At 39.3% G+C, this 15,410-nt stretch overlaps 2 protein-coding genes across 2 annotated transcripts; both read right to left on the bottom strand.

Moving 5' to 3' along the window:
* Nucleotides 1-3,457: 3,457 nt before the first annotated feature.
* Nucleotides 3,458-4,575, bottom strand: LOC147515905 (uncharacterized). Its single transcript, XM_086594522.1, has 4 exons — nt 4,330-4,575; nt 4,090-4,248; nt 3,896-4,000; nt 3,458-3,788 (listed from the first exon to the last, which is right to left on the bottom strand). The coding sequence occupies exons 1-4, from the start codon at nt 4,485-4,487 to the stop codon at nt 3,638-3,640; spliced, it is 573 nt and encodes a 190-aa protein (XP_086450648.1). The 5' UTR covers nt 4,488-4,575; the 3' UTR covers nt 3,458-3,637.
* A 2,086-nt stretch (nt 4,576-6,661) lies between these two features.
* On the bottom strand, nt 6,662-15,008 carry LOC147515904 (uncharacterized). The gene is made up of 5 exons (XM_086593098.1): nt 14,928-15,008; nt 10,260-10,708; nt 9,970-10,185; nt 7,790-7,882; nt 6,662-6,961 (listed from the first exon to the last, which is right to left on the bottom strand). The coding sequence occupies exons 2-5, from the start codon at nt 10,698-10,700 to the stop codon at nt 6,662-6,664; spliced, it is 1,050 nt and encodes a 349-aa protein (XP_086449224.1). The 5' UTR covers nt 10,701-10,708; nt 14,928-15,008.
* Nucleotides 15,009-15,410: the final 402 nt, after the last annotated feature.

Genomic DNA, 15,410 nt, shown 5'->3' with positions numbered 1-15,410 from the left:
AATGTACAAGAGAAATTCAGGACTTCACTGGAATAAACGAAATGATACGTTGAAGTACCAAGAATGGGCTTAAATCCCGCCTTTGGTTCCGGGGCAGAGGGGGATGGGTGGGCATCAACGGAATCGGATCCATGGTTTGATCGATAGCCGAATAACCTTCTTTGGTGTCAGCTAGTTGCTCCGAGCCAGCACCATAATCTCAGGTGATGGGACCTGACGGAACGGAACTAGACTAAATGGTGGTGGTGGCAAAGAGTAAATCCTGGTACTGCATCCCTCCCTGTCCCTACTCCCGATGGGGATTCAAATGCTTGTTTGGTTGGCCATCTTTCGGATCCAAGAGAATAAGAATGCTTTGGAAGACCAGGAGATATCGTCATAGTCCTCAAACGTTGGAAAAGTCTAAGGAGATAAAGGTTCTTTCTATAGATCAAAGAAATTCATTGCATTTTCTCTAGTTCTATTTCTTCTATCTCTATTATTGATATCTGGAGGTTTTCTTTGATTCTTTGAATTCTACCCTTCTCTTTCGAATTTATGGTTCTCATTCGATCTCTCAAGTGGGAAAGCCTTCTTCTCTAAGACTGCTTTCTCATTCCTACTCTTCTACCCCTAGTCTCAATTCTCAAGAAGTGAGCGAGGACGGCAAGTCCGCCCTTGTCCGAACGGAAAGCAAGCAAGAAAGCTAGCCATCTTCGACCTCATCTTCGCCCACACTTCCTCGGGCGATTTACGACCTGAAGTCACTCGAGAAGTGGTGAAGGACCGATTGACACGGCTCTTCGCTTGTCGCCCCCTCGCTTTTGGCCAAGGAAAGGGTAGGGAAGGGTACAACGGGCGGCCGGTATCTTAAGCACTAACGCATCTTCTCCACACGACCCAAAAGTCTGCTGCGGGAGGCTTTCCCTGAATGGCAAGGAAGTGAGATCGAGGTCCACTTCAAAAAGGCTTGGTCTTCGAGAGTGATCTTATTTCCGGACCGAGTGATAGCTCCATGGCACTTGGTGAGTGTCATAGAATGTAACTGCTTGGGAGTCACTATGGTAACTTGTTCGGGGACCGGCGGGATTGGTGCTTTAGGAAGGCAAGGTGATCTTCTTAGAAAGATCAATCTTTGGTGCAAAGAAAAGAGCCTTGGAGCCAAGGTTAGTAGTGGCTTCTCGGTGTCAACAAAGATGAATACATGTGGATTGCACCCTCTTAGCTCTGATGTAGATTACTTTCCCGTGCTTCCCAATGAATATGGATGGATCAAACTCCACCTCATCCCGCAAATCGCTCAAAGGGGCAACCGAAGATGCTGCAACCTAAACCGCATCCGCCATCAACCGATGCTCTTATCCGTTGTTATATATCCACCGCCCTTTACTTGGGAACATAGGGCGGGCGAAAATCACGGGCGGGCCCACTCTTCACTTAGAACAGCTTAAACTCCCCTACTTACTCGTTAACTACTTACGGAGACAAAACTATAAGAAAAGGCCCCCGACTACATTCTTTCCTAAAGTCGGAATGGCGAGATACCCGCTTACTCCTACGGGCATTACAGTTAAAGAGTCTAGTCATAACAGTTCTAACTTCGATCTCGTGAACAACAAAGACTCTCAAATGGGTTCTTTCCGCTCAAACTCTTTTTTTCTTTGTTTTCTTTTGAATAGAAATCGGAGGTCTCACTTTTCGATCTGATGCGGTACACTTCAAACCCACCCAATCTCGATGTTGAAAATTGTGATTCCCAAGAAGATCTGGCAGAGGGAGGAATGCTTTCTTTCCGAAGGTTATTTACTAGAAGAGAAAAGGGTAATCCCCGCTATTATTTATTGGTTTTACAGAGATATCCTCTTTCCTCTATTCATGAGCCCAAAAGAGATTTCGACCGAGCGCATACAAATGGCAACCACTTTGCCAAAGGGATGTAGGGTAGTCCTCTTCCGCATAAAATGAATAGGAGGGAGTAACTTCTTTAATGGCTTGAGATAGTGTTTTTCGTTTCCGTAGGGGTAATGGCTTGAGAGCTTTTCATCATACTATAACGAGGGAGGAGGGATTTTCGTCAAACAATCAATATTCACGAAATAACTTGATTTACCAAAACCTTCTTTTGGGAAATGCCCACTACCCATCTGAGTTGCAGTGTGCTCTCCATCGGGTTGTGAATTCACCACCTCTCCTCCCCACTCCATCGGGTTTTATACCACTCTTTACCAACAAAGTCATTTAAAACTTTAAATACTTGAATTCAGTTTACTAAAAAGCTTTTCCGCAAAACCCAAACGCTACTCGGTTCTTACCATACCTCTATGGCCTGTGGGATGAATGTCAGGCTTTCTTATCGGTGGCAATGGATTATGAAGTATACCAGCCATAAAAAATTGAATGCTACTTTTGCATATAATCCTATTGTCACTCTTTTCTTGAGGAAATCATCATGAGTAGTACCTCCAAACAAGTCAGCTCTAGACAACAACATTGAGATCAATTATACACACTAATGTAAAGGGTGATGTCTTTCAAGTGAAGTAGCGGAACTAGGTATATCCGAGTACATTATCCAAATTCAGAACTGCAGTCCCATGTATCAATATAAGAGGGACCAACGCGCAGACTAGAGATCAAGCACATACAAAAATCATGTTCATAGATGTGAGCGGATCACCTAATTGACCTAATCTATTATTTAGAATTAGTCATACAGTTAGTAAAATAGAACCTGTCATCACTTTGAACAAAGACCAACTATTTAAAAATAGAGGGAGAATTCACTTACATTGGTCGGGGTAACAATCTTCCTCGACATGTTAATCGTTAATATCCTGATGACATGGAAAGGGTCCTACGCATCGATTTTGACCGGTGGTCTATGTAATGTAGATCGGATGGATTAGTTTCCTCTCGTTTTGAGAGGTGTATTCCACAGGCGTCAAAGTGCGTTGATCGAATATTGGTTTGACGCTTAGGCAGGAACTCTTGTCATCATTTTGGTAAGGAAGAACCCCTACTGAATTGCAGATGTATTTGGTGTTAAGACACACAGCCGGGTTGTGCAGGTCCCTTTCCCTGGTAGGTCCGATTGGATGAATATCTTGTGCCGAGGTATGAAACTACTAGGGGATATCTCACTACTGTGGAAAAGGCTGCTATAGTTCGAGAACGCAGAGGTGATGAGCCGAGAAGCTCCACACAAGTAGTCTGTTAAAGCGCGTGATCGGTGAATACAAATAACCACTCATTCAATCTACTGTGAGTTGCGGAGTTGACCTTGTTCAGTCAAGTACCTGAGGGCAGTCGTCCTAGCTTAGAAGAGATGGCGTGCTCTCCGGCTTGGGTATGGAGAGCATATGTGGTAAAGGGGAAGCTGTGAGTCCTTATTCTGTAAGGCCCTTGGTCTTCTAGTGTAGTCTCTTCAGTCTTGGGCTAGTTGGTTGTCAGGTTTCCGTGTCCAGTTCTTCCAGTTCTAAGGAAGCCAGTGAGTGAGGGAGGTCTCTTTCAAGACTGCAAATCCGACTCAACTAAGCGTGTGTTTTCCTTGAGGGAAGAATAAGTTGGGCATTGACTCCAAACATCTTTTTGGTGGGACAGCTGTTGGAAATGTGGATTTTAATAATGCCAAGTCAAAGAATTCAGGTTGTAACAATTATTAATAAAAAGGGGTAGGGGACCTCTCAAACAACCTCGCTTGCTTATAAATAAAAAAAAAATAGTAACTGTAATCGTTTACCTTGATGTGGTGCCAACATGGTTTTTGAGAACTTCTATTCACTTGGATCCCTTTTAAAGCTATCAACGCACTTCACGTTAAAAATTTAAGCAATTAATGTCAATATAAGAAATAAAAAAGTCTACATATATAATAAAAAAAATATACCAATAAATGCGTATGGAAATAGTTACGTACGTGTTGATAATGATTTCCATGTCACCGGTGCATTTACCATGTAATGAATCCAACCAATAAACATCCATACTAGACAAGTCGATGACAATCACAATCCAATGGAAGCTAAAACCAAACAAGTTATTAACTAGCATTTAATATGTACTTGTAACCAAATATGAGTTCAACAAAACCAATATAATATATGTCCATACCATGGGTTGTAAGGAATGAAAACAATTTCATTCATGTTTGCTTCCCTCAGTCTATCAAGAACAAGTTTAGTTTTTTCTTTTGAATCCACAACACTAAAGACAGCCGGGTTGACAAACAAATATCCATCTCTAGAACAAACAAATTTCTCATACAAGCATCTGAAATGTGAAAACACAACTCATTTTATAAGCGCAGTAAACATTCAATAAAATAGTTAGTAACAACGTAAGTTTTATCACCTCATATATGCAACCATACAAGGAGACTCGACAGATTCAAGATTACAAACATCCTTCACGTCATTTGTCTCTATGTATGAAAACTCTATGTTATCTCCGAATAATTCTTGTCCATATGGAAACTTAAGTCGACCACTTTGAATAATTGTACCAATCATGGCACCAAAGGAAGTGCATAGATCGCTTCCTTTGTTGTGGCCAGCTGACTTAGTTTTTTCGCCTTTACTTTTACTCGGTTGCCCTATTTTATCCCCGATTCAGAAACCCGAAAAATAAAAGATAAGCATAAAAAATTATAATGCCATGTCTAGCAAGGGTGGCCGCAACATGGCCTATGTGTGCGATGGACCGGAAGTGGTCGTAGGTATCCGCGGTGGCTTGAAGTGTCCCCGCAGTGGGGCGTGTTATGGCCTATGTGTATGTGGAGCGAAAGTGCGGATGCACATCTACACAAATTGGAGGTGGAATGTTGAGTTGTGTAAGGATCATGAGGTGGATTAGAAGGAAGAAATGTATAAATAGAGGAGCTAGACAGAGAAAGGGGAGAGGTCCAATCCTAAAGTGGGATTCTTATAAATTTACAATCATCGATATTTTTACGGTTGGCTTTCACCACTAATTCCCTGGGCCAAGCAACGTGTGATCCAATAGCGTCTTCCACAAATTTCAACTTATCACCAACTGGTACAGGAAGAAGAGCTTGTTCTTTACCTTCCAAAATCTTCCCAACTACTACATGTGAGTTGTATTGCCCTAAGGGAACATTGTGCAACTTAGTTTCCGATCCAAGCTCCTCGTAGACTATACCCTTAGCAACAACATTGGATTTGAAATCCACAGCCAAACTGCAACTCCGGCCCTAAGATGAATTGTAAAGTCATAATGGGTTAATTGCAAATACAACATAAAACAGGGATTCAAGCACTAGTATTCACCTTTCCAAGATCCCATGTATGATTTAAATCTTGGTGCACGACTTTGTTACTTCACATTTTTCCTTTTTATAAGTTTTTGGTGGTATCGGAGAATTAGCCTTTTTGGTCTTCAACAAATTTTAGGTGAGAATATTTAGAACTAAAAAAAAAAAAAAATGTATTGGTCTCTACAAATAGTGCGGGGAAGGCATCGTGTGTTGATGTAACTGGAGCCTCTCCGCTGTAGGGCTTGGGAATGGAGTCTTTGAGGTGGGAGAAGCCGCTAATAGAGCAGCGTGGCGAGGGAAAATTGAGAAACACGAGGAGGCTTGTAGAGCTAACCAAAGATTGTTTCATTCCTTTCAGTTTTGACACTTTTGGTTTCTTGGCCCAACAGTCTGTTGAGCTCCTTAAGAGATTGCAGAAAGTTATGGACTGCAATGTAATGACAGCTGGTTCCAACGAGTTTGTATTTAGGAGAATAGGATTTGCCATCCAGAAAGGACTTGCGGCGCAGCTTGTTGCACGCTTGTCCTAACTATTTGTAAAACTCGTTATCTTTATTAATAAAATTTCCACTTAAAAAAAAAAAAAAAAAAAACTAGACACACACACAAAAAATATTTTAAAGTACTTCAAAATAAATTAAAACTTAATGAAATTACCTCAATGCCTTTCAATACTAAGTGCTTTGGCCAAGCAACTTGTGATCCAAGAGCATCTTTCAAAATTACCAGCTCATCTCGAACTGGTATAGGAAGAGCAACATGATCTTTACCTTCCAAAATCTTATCAACTCGATCTGGCGTGCATTGTTTGGCCCTAAAGGGAACATTGTGCAACTTAGTCTCTGGTCCAAGCTCCACGTAAACCTTACCCTTAGCAACAATATTGGACTTGGAACCCACAGCCAAACTGCAACTCGAGTCCTAATTGTATACTGAGTTTTTAGTAATTAACAATATGAAAATAACGGCGTGGATTAGAAGACTGTGTGCTAATCAGATTCAGAACCTATCTATTATATTAAGTAAAATGTGATACTGCAAGGATTGTGACGACGATACCTTTCCAAGAGGAAGCATAGGATTTGGAAGTGGGGAATGACTTGTTCCCTTAGCATGTACCTTCCTAAAATCAGGTTCAAAGTTTTTTTCCGACAGACGACTCTTCTCTTCCTTGTTCTTCGGCTATATATGTTAGAGAATATTTACAAAATAAAAACGAAATAGGAAACAAAAAACACCCAATTCTAAAGTAGTGTAAACAATATTTAAAAGCTTACTTTACTCTTGCTATGTGCACCACCTAAAGGGGGGATATGGTCTCTATTGTCACTTTTGTGGCTATTCGAAGCAATTTTTTCCGACGTAGGAGAAGTGAGACGATCATTAAATTTTGCTTCTAACTCCTTGTATTTATTCTTCAATTCTTTTCTTTTTTTCCGTTCTTCCTTTTCCCCTTTTCTTCCCGCCTTTTTTTTTCTTTTTGTTCTTCCTTTTTCTTTTTTCCTCTTCCTCGCGAGCTTTTCGACTCCAATGCACGACATGCTTCTTAGATCCACGCTTTATTAGGCTTAAAGTACTGTGTGGGGTGACTCCATCTCCTACGCCTCTAACACGACCACCGTGTTCCGGAGTACCCAATGCCAGAGTCAGTACGTCTTTAGTACCCTCAACCTCTAAAGTTCCTTCCTTGACCTGCGTTTGATAATCATCCTACAAGATAATGAGAGTGGATGTAGACTTATCACCACCCAAAACCACGTAAGCAGAAAACAAAGGTAAGATTTGAATTAATAAGAGGGTTGGTCAAACCATAATCTACACCTTGTTTATTGTTTCTAAGCAAGTATCTCGAGCAACCCATCAAAAGTTTCTCAAAAGTGTTGTCACCCTTTCAGTTGAACTTTGATTCATACAGTGGACTTAATAATAACACAAATGTTTCTCAAAATAAAAAGGAGTTTTATGACACCCTACTGAAGTGATTTTGAACCCCTCCCCCCACCCCCTGTATATCCATTCTAGTTGTGCACGTGCATGGGGGCAGCATGAAAAGGAGTGCAAGTGGGTAACTTATATTCTTAAAATTTTCCATGTACCATTCAAGAACTGCCCCTTAGTATGATAAGCTAAGCAACATGATCAAATATAGAAAGTAAAACAAGAGAAGCAAATCATCACCTTGGTCAATGTGGCACCTTTCTCATGCCTCTATATTGTAACCTTATTATTACTATTAATATAACATTCACACTATACTAGGAAGTATACTAGACTAAAACGCACTATTCTCTCTGAACTTCCTTGGTAGCATCATTTGCATAGTTACCATCTTTGCCTTGGAGGGAAAGTTGCCACCCATAAGACCCCGTCCTTTCCAATAAATGATCGCCCTCCTCTTGTCTCGCTTTTGAAGTATATAGCACAACAAATAATAACAAATTAGAGGAATGCAATATTACATAAATAATAACAAATTAAAGGAATGCTATATTACATATCAAATAACAAATTAGAGGAATGCTATATACATTTACTTACCTTTTTCTCCACGCGATTAGCAATACTCATCCTGCCTGTTCGGTGGTTAAACTTCTTTTGCTTTCGTCGCGTAGATTGCACTTCGCTAAGATTCTTACAAATTAAAAAATAAAAATAAATACGTGTTATGTACTAGAGCTGTTTATACCATTTCTTGAAATAATACTTTAGCTGGAAGTAGTTTTGAATGAGAAAAACATTCCTATAGGCCCTTAAAGTGATTAACTCAAGAAGATAACTCGTACGTCTATAGGAACAATTACTGATATGGGATTGTAAAATGGCAGTGGGTTATACACTCAGAAAACCTCAATATCTAGCAGACATCCCAGAAAACCTCAAGGTAATAGCATAGTGAGATACGTGAATGCGGTATATAGCAAATAAAGAGAACAAGCATAACAGCCTAACGTGAATGCGGACGATAGCTTTCTTGTTCTCTCTCGTCCCCTAGTAGCTAGTTTTGAGTTCCCTTCCTCTAGTAGCTAGGCTGCTTCTAGTAGCTAGATTGTTTTGGTTTGGAGTGGGGTGGGACGATGTGATACTCAAGTATTCCCCCAGATCGGGTACTCTTTCCCGATCGAACGGGGCAGGACCAAAGAATGACAAATATGAAGATAGAGGGAAAGAGTACCGTCAAGAAGGTACTGCTTCAGGGGGTCCATCCATCTCGGCTGCTGCTTAGGCCGAATGGGGGCCACAGTCAGCCTCTGGAGCATCTCTACAACCGAATGAAGCTACCTGGACAAATGGCAGACCTACATGGTTGGCTGCAGAAGTAGGAAGCACCTTTTGATAGGCTTTTTAGATTTGATTAATTGTATCCTACCCTATAGATATAAATAGTAGTAGATGCAGTTTAGCTTGAATCCTAGCAGGGTGCATTGACCCTGTTAATCTCTTGTACTCAATGTACATTTCACTTTCATTTTTAACAGAATTTATACTTACAAAGCATAAAAAAAAAAGGGTTAACTCCCCCTAGTGTCTAAGAGTCTATCTCTAGAGATGATCATAATTAACCTTGACCTATATCAAATTTCAAGCACTTATGAAACCCACTGCTAGTCGACCATTTCATTTTGGCCTCATATTTTCATGCACTAGTAGTAACCCCTATTCAAGTATTCAACCAAAAAAATTCCAACTGCAAACAAACACAGAAAATATCAGACTGCTGATGTTATTGGTCTCCATCCATGCAAAACAAGAAAAAAAGGTGGCAAATATCGTTGGGTATTTGCTTTTGATCCTCCACTTACACAAGTTTCAATACTCCCTATTTTAACTTTTTGAAAATCAGTCGACCGTTGAAGCTAGCTGCGTAAAAAAAGAGTTGAGTCATGGTGGCAACACTGAGGAAGAAACAACGACTTTTAGAACAAACACTTGAAAGTTCTAAACAAATCAAACACAAATGACCATAAGGGATGACAATCTCAATCTACCAAAACATCTAATGATGCTTCCGCCTTACGGGTATACTTCCTAGTATAGTGTGAATACAAACTCCCACAGAATTCTAATCATCTAGACATAGATTTAGTTATTATAAATTTAGATCGAATATCATTTTGTCACATTCTCAAGCACACAATTTCAGTCAGCGACCCTTGAACTCGGTAAGCATGATTAAACAATGGCGGACTTGAGCGTGAATACAAAGGGGCGGCAGAGAAACTCGACAAGGAATACAAAGGGCAGCAAAGCAAGAATGAAGACGAACCGAAACCAAATGACAAATCTAAAGTAGAAGCATAGAGATAAAGCGAGACTTTTCTTTGTTGCGATATGGAGATAACAGGTTTAAACACTTAGCCATGCCAACCGATAACTTCGGAAGGGAGACTACAACAGCTAAGGATGACATGCAACCAAGAACAGATGATGCAAGGGAATCCACCTAGAATCTTACAAGATAAATTCTTGCAAGCTCTCTTGTATAATCCCACCCTACTGGAATCTAAAAAAAAAGGAAACCACAAATCAACAAAATCCACTCAAACTAAACTTGGCCTTCTGCCACAAGTCCAACCTCCCCTGTGCCTGACTTTCTTTGCTTGAATCCACCAAGACATGGATACTAGCCTCTTTAGGACTTTCAAGAAACTAAGACGGTAAAACAATAGCTTGCATGCATGTACAAACAAAAGCAAAATAAAATTAAGAGAAATACGTACCAGAAATTCAGGTGTAAGTCTACTTTTTACAAAAGTATCCCAATCTTCTTGACTGATTACTTTTCTATACAACTTTGGTATTTTCTTGAGTCTCTTCGGTTTATTCTTAAAAGGTAAGATGTACCGTCTAGTAAGACGAGACTTGAATGCTTTCCACAACTTGCCCATCGCACTTGTACGAATAGATCTTTCGTTTGTGTCCAACTTAAATTTTTCCTATTTGTAGGTAGCATATTAGTTAATCATGTAAACAAAATGAAATTACCTTATAAAGCATTAGATTAATGTACCTTCAAAGAGATCCACAAATTTTTCTTCAATGTTGGTGATACATCTTTCCAATTAGTTATTGTAATCCTTACTCTTGCCCTCACCAAGTAGCCTCCATAACTACCGATGTCAGTTCCACCTTGACCAATTGGTTGCCCAGATTCATTATAAATAACTCCTTGATATTCACCCTTTTTCAATTTTTTTATTTTTACACACTTTGCCGCTCTTCTGACTTTCCTTTTTTTGCTTGAACCTTTTGCTACTGCCTCGTCAACTTCCATATCTTTTGAGCCCAACCGCTTCTCTGAGTCTGAATGGTCTTCAAAGCCATCTTCCGAGTTTGAATGCCCTTGTGAACCATCTTTGGAGTTCGAATGATCTTCTGAGCCATCTTCCGAGTCTGAATTCTCTTCGGAATTTGAATACTCTTGTGATTCTGAATGCTCTTCTGGATCCATGAGTGTACCTGTAAAGACCATTTTTGTTTTTGCAAGGTTTGTCAATATATATATATATATATATATATATATATATATATATATATATATATATAAAGCTTCCATATATAAAGCTTCCACCAAGTAGGTCTTTAATTGTTTAGAAATGTAAACATGTAAATGTAAACAGCACTAGTCATCTCAGTTTAGCTGTAAGTTTAACACAAAAACTTGAAACATTCTTAAAACCAAATAAAAAAAACAACAAAAAAAATAAGAAAAAGAAAAGAAAAGTCCCATAATGACTAGTAAGAAGTCTTATTTAACTTAAAGAAAAACTCATTCGGCTCGACCCAAATCCCTTCACAATTTTTCACGAGCATAAGGCAATGGCAATTCATTAGATAAATCAAAGGAGTCAATAGTTGGCGGCCACTTTGTCGTAATGGAATCATCATCGAACCCAGCATCATCGTTCTTATTGCGATAGTCTCTTTCAGGAGTTGCAAGGACAACTGACCATCCCATATTTAGTTGGTCACTCACATAAAAAACTTGCTTGGCTTGGGACGCTAAAATAAAAGGGTCGAACTTGTGGCCAACTTTACCAAGTTGCACAGATGTGAAACCCACTTCATCAACCTTAATGCCTCTCTTGCTGTCAACCCAATCACACTTGAAAATAGGAATCTCGAAGCTCAAGTAATCCAACACCCATACTTCAGTAAGCACACCATAAAAGCACATATCCGAAATTACAGGATTCTTGTCCTTGGCACTAGAAATCTGCATTCTTTGAGGCCACTTCTGGCGACTCCACTGTTTTGGTTGACTAGTTTAGCTTCTCGGTCCTTTGTGTGATAGCGAAAACCCTTAACTTCATATCCGAATATTTTTAGCATCTAGACTAGGTCCCATGGCCAAAAACTGCAACGTTTCGGAGACTTTGTTATTTGGTATGTCTTGCTCTTCCTCAACCTGGTTCTCAAACAATATTAAGAACAGTGTTTTAATTTTTTAAGTAACAATAGAGTGTTAACAAAACATACCTTTTGGCGAAGCCAATTAATAAAGGTGCGATTATGCTTAGCTTTTATCCATTTTACACCCTTGCGATGATTTTGAAGCCTTAGGTAGTCCATATGCTCCCTTTTATGTTAATAATTAAAAGAATACAAGTATTAACTACCAGCTCCCTTATGGAAACGTTGGAGATAAACATCTAGTTAAATTGAACTATTGTGCATTTATCTACTTACTTGATATAAGGTTGAACTTCTTTCATGTTTTCCAACACATAAAGATGTGCTTGTTGCCAGGACTTCTCATCAACTTCAACAACATGCGAACCCCCAATCGGTCTTCCACTGCAAATTGTATCTCCATCTTCCAAATCATTGTCTGTCATGTTTCTTGTGGAAGGAACTCCAATTGCATCTACTTCACTCAAGAATTCAGCACAAAACTCAACAGCTTCTTCTGCAATATAATTCTCCGCCATACATCCTTCTGGACGGTTTCGATTCCTAACATATCCCTTTAACACCATCATGTACCTAGAAAGTTTTTTAAAGCTTTAAACCTTTGATACGTGCATTGTGAGACATTTAATAAATAAATTAAAAAAATCATTCACTTACCTCTCAAAGGGATACATCCATCGGAAAAAAACTGGACCACATAGCTCGACCTCCCTTACAAGATGAACTGTCAAATGCACCATGATGTCGAAGAATGATGGTGGGAAAAACTTTTCTAACAAACATAAAGTTACCACCAAATCTTTCTGAATATTATCCAATTTCGACACATCCACTATTTTTGTGCAAAGAGCATTAAAGAAGAAGCATAACCGAATAATGGTATACCTCACATGCTTTGGCAACACCGATCGTGATCGCCCACGGGGAAGAAGTTGTTGCATTAGTCGGTGGCAATCATGAGATTTAAGACCATATAATTTCAAATCTTTCATTGAAACACAAGATTTGAAATTAGAACAATATCCATCCGGGACCTTCACCAAGCGATTGTGTTTGCAAACTTCCTCTTTCTCTTCTCTAGATAATGTATAACATGCTGGCGGTAGGTAGAATCTTGTCCCTCTCTTCTCTGGTGCTAGTTCTTCCCTTAAGTGCATCTCTACAAGGTCAAGTCGGCTTTGAAGTGAATCCTTTGTTTTCAATGGAATATTAAGCAAAGTCCCAATGATGCTATCACACACATTTTTCTCAATATGCATGACATCCAAGTTATGTCTCAAAAGCAAATGTCTCTAGTAAGGCAACTCAAAAAATATAGATCTCTTTTTCCAGCGACCTTCCTCATGATTTTTGTGTACACCATCAGTTTTCCTCCACTTTGGTGTTTCTGTATCCTTAGAACTTATTTGCTCCTTTCCCCTTTTTCTTTTCTTTGAACCTTTGGACCTAATTCGCGCCTTCTCCTTCTTTGATTTTGTTGACTTTCTAGCACTTTCTGGTGGCTTTCCCCATGAGTTTTTGAAATGCTCAACTTTTGTGAAGATTTGCACCCCATTCAATGACTCTGGACTTGATCGCAGCTCTTGCTTACCATTAAATGGTCTTTTCTCCTTTCGCATGCGGATGGTTTTCTGAAGCCATCTCCTGTGCCCTGGTATACATTCTTCTTGCCGTGTTTCAATCTAATAGAATCTGTATTTTCCCGCGATAATGGACAAAAGCAAGATACCCCTTGACAAGATAAACCCAAATAAGTTTCCAAAGGCGGGAAAATCACATATTGTCCACAATAGCACAGCCCTAAGTATAAAGGATTCTTGCTTATAGGCATCATATACCTCAACACCGGGCTGCCATAACAACTGAAGATCTTCAATCAAAGGTGCAAGATAAACATCAATGTTGTTACCAGGTTGGTGCGGACCTGATATCAACAATGTTAACATTAAGAACTTTCTCTTCATGCACAGCCATGGTGGCAGGTTGTAAGTCGCCAATATAACAGGCCAACAACTATGTCTCCTGCTAAGAGAACTATGTGGATTAAAGCCATCGGTTGAAAGTGCAAACCGAAGACTTCTCGAATCAGCTGCAAACTCTGGCCAAGATTGATCGACGTGTCTCCATGCTTGGGAATCAGCTGGGTGACTCATTTGACCATCAACTACCTCTCTTTCATTCGCATGCCATACCAAATTCTTCGCCGTTTCAACATATTGAAACATTTTTTTAAGTCTAGGGATTATTGGGAATTACCATAGTACTTTTGCTGGAACACTATAATTTTGGTCAGGATTATTCTTTTTCACCTTATACCTTGATGCTCCACATGTAGGACAAGTAGTTCTATCCTTGTTTATTAAACCTCTATAGAGAATACAATCATTGGGACATGCGTGAATCTTCTCATGCTTTATTCCAAAAACAGACAAAGTTTCCTTCGCCTCTCTCATGGTCAAAGGCAGCTCATTGCAATCTGGGAGCATATCCTTAAACAGAGCCAACACCATAGAGAAGCTTTTATCAGACCACCCACTCATTGCCTTCACATTGAAAAGCTTAACCAGAGATGATAACTTGGTGTATTTTTTACACCCGTCGTACAAAGGTAAATCAGCTTCTTCAATCAGTTCACAAAGTTTTTCAGGGTTCCCCATGAAAGTCTCCTGAGTGGCCTCAAACATTTTTGCGATGTTTGCGGCCTCATCTAGTCCACCCTCATCAAAACCTTCCTCTGACTCCCTACTTTCGATCTTGACTACTTTTTGAGCATCTTCCCCATGCCATACCCATGTGCAATACGTTTGTTCAATCCTTTTCGTTCTCAGATGACGTCCCACCTCCACTATATCAAATTCGTACATATTCCCACATTCAATGCATGGACAGGGTATACAATTCTTACGTTTTGCATTATCAAAAGCAAATGTAAGAAACTGATTAACGCCTTCTACATATTCAGTAGAAAATATATCTCTCGACATCCATGACTTGTCCATCTCAAAGCTACCAAAACAAAATACGATAAGTCCTTATCGTCGACAAACAAGCAAATACGAAAATAGAGTTAACTGAAAAATATAGTCTAGTTTAAAATTAAAAAACAAAAAATCATGTTAGATAACCATTTGTGAAACCTTCGTTTATAGCCCCTAAAGTAAACCTTCGTTTCATAAACAAAAAAAAAAAAACACTAACGACCACCTCAAATCAGGAATAAAGCACAAATTGTAAAAAAAAATCCAAATCAAATGAAAACCCATACCTTACTTGATTTAACTGGATATTGTTGTTCGAGAGAGCTGTGAACACGTAGAAATCCTAATCACAATCAATTGAAATTCCCTGTTCCAAAAAAATATTGGTATAGGAACTCAAAACCAAAACTTTTACGCAACAAATTCAAAATCGAATAGAGATAAAGAACTAACCTTGTCTGTCTTCAATTACCGAACTGAATTTTGGAGAGGTAATAAATTTTAGATGGAGAATGAGTGAAGAGAGAGTCGTGAGGAATTGATTTAGGTTGAGAGAGTGAAGATAGAGTCGCGAAGTGTGTTTAAACTTTGAGTTTGAAGGAACAAAGCTCGCGAAAGTGTTTGAAGGAACGAAGCTCGCGAAAGTGTTTCTGTTTTTCGTGTTTGTATGATTACAGAATTTGAAGAGTTTCAAGTAAAGCGGGAGTTGAGCAAACGTGGTTACGTGGGTGTGTCGTGTTTTTTTGTTTTTAGTGGAGCTGTGGGCGTAG

The sequence above is a fragment of the Coptis chinensis genome, chromosome 2 (genome assembly GCF_015680905.1).
Source record: "Coptis chinensis isolate HL-2020 chromosome 2, ASM1568090v1, whole genome shotgun sequence".
In the NCBI taxonomy this organism is placed as follows: Eukaryota; Viridiplantae; Streptophyta; class Magnoliopsida; order Ranunculales; family Ranunculaceae; genus Coptis; species Coptis chinensis.
The sequence above is the reverse complement of the archived record's forward strand: the minus strand, read 5'-3'. Positions and strand labels throughout refer to the sequence as shown.

Bases quoted from the DNA above. Each gene is read 5' to 3' on its own strand.
- LOC147515905 (XM_086594522.1), bottom strand. From the start codon at position 4,487: ATGATTGGTACAATTATTCAAAGTGGTCGACTTAAGTTTCCATATGGA. The intron at 4,001-4,089 runs GTATGGACATAT...GTTTGGTTTTAG, and splicing joins TTCATTCCTTACAACCCATG to CTTCCATTGGATTGTGATTG. The intron at 3,789-3,895 runs GTACGTAACTAT...TTTAACGTGAAG, and splicing joins ATGGAAATCATTATCAACAC to TGCGTTGATAGCTTTAAAAG.
- LOC147515904 (XM_086593098.1), bottom strand. From the start codon at position 10,700: ATGGATCCAGAAGAGCATTCAGAATCACAAGAGTATTCAAATTCCGAA. The intron at 7,883-9,969 runs GTACGTATTTCT...TTAATTTGTAAG, and splicing joins GACTTACACCTGAATTTCTG to AATCTTAGCGAAGTGCAATC. The intron at 6,962-7,789 runs GTAAGTAAATGT...ATTATCTTGTAG, and splicing joins CTAATCGCGTGGAGAAAAAG to GATGATTATCAAACGCAGGT.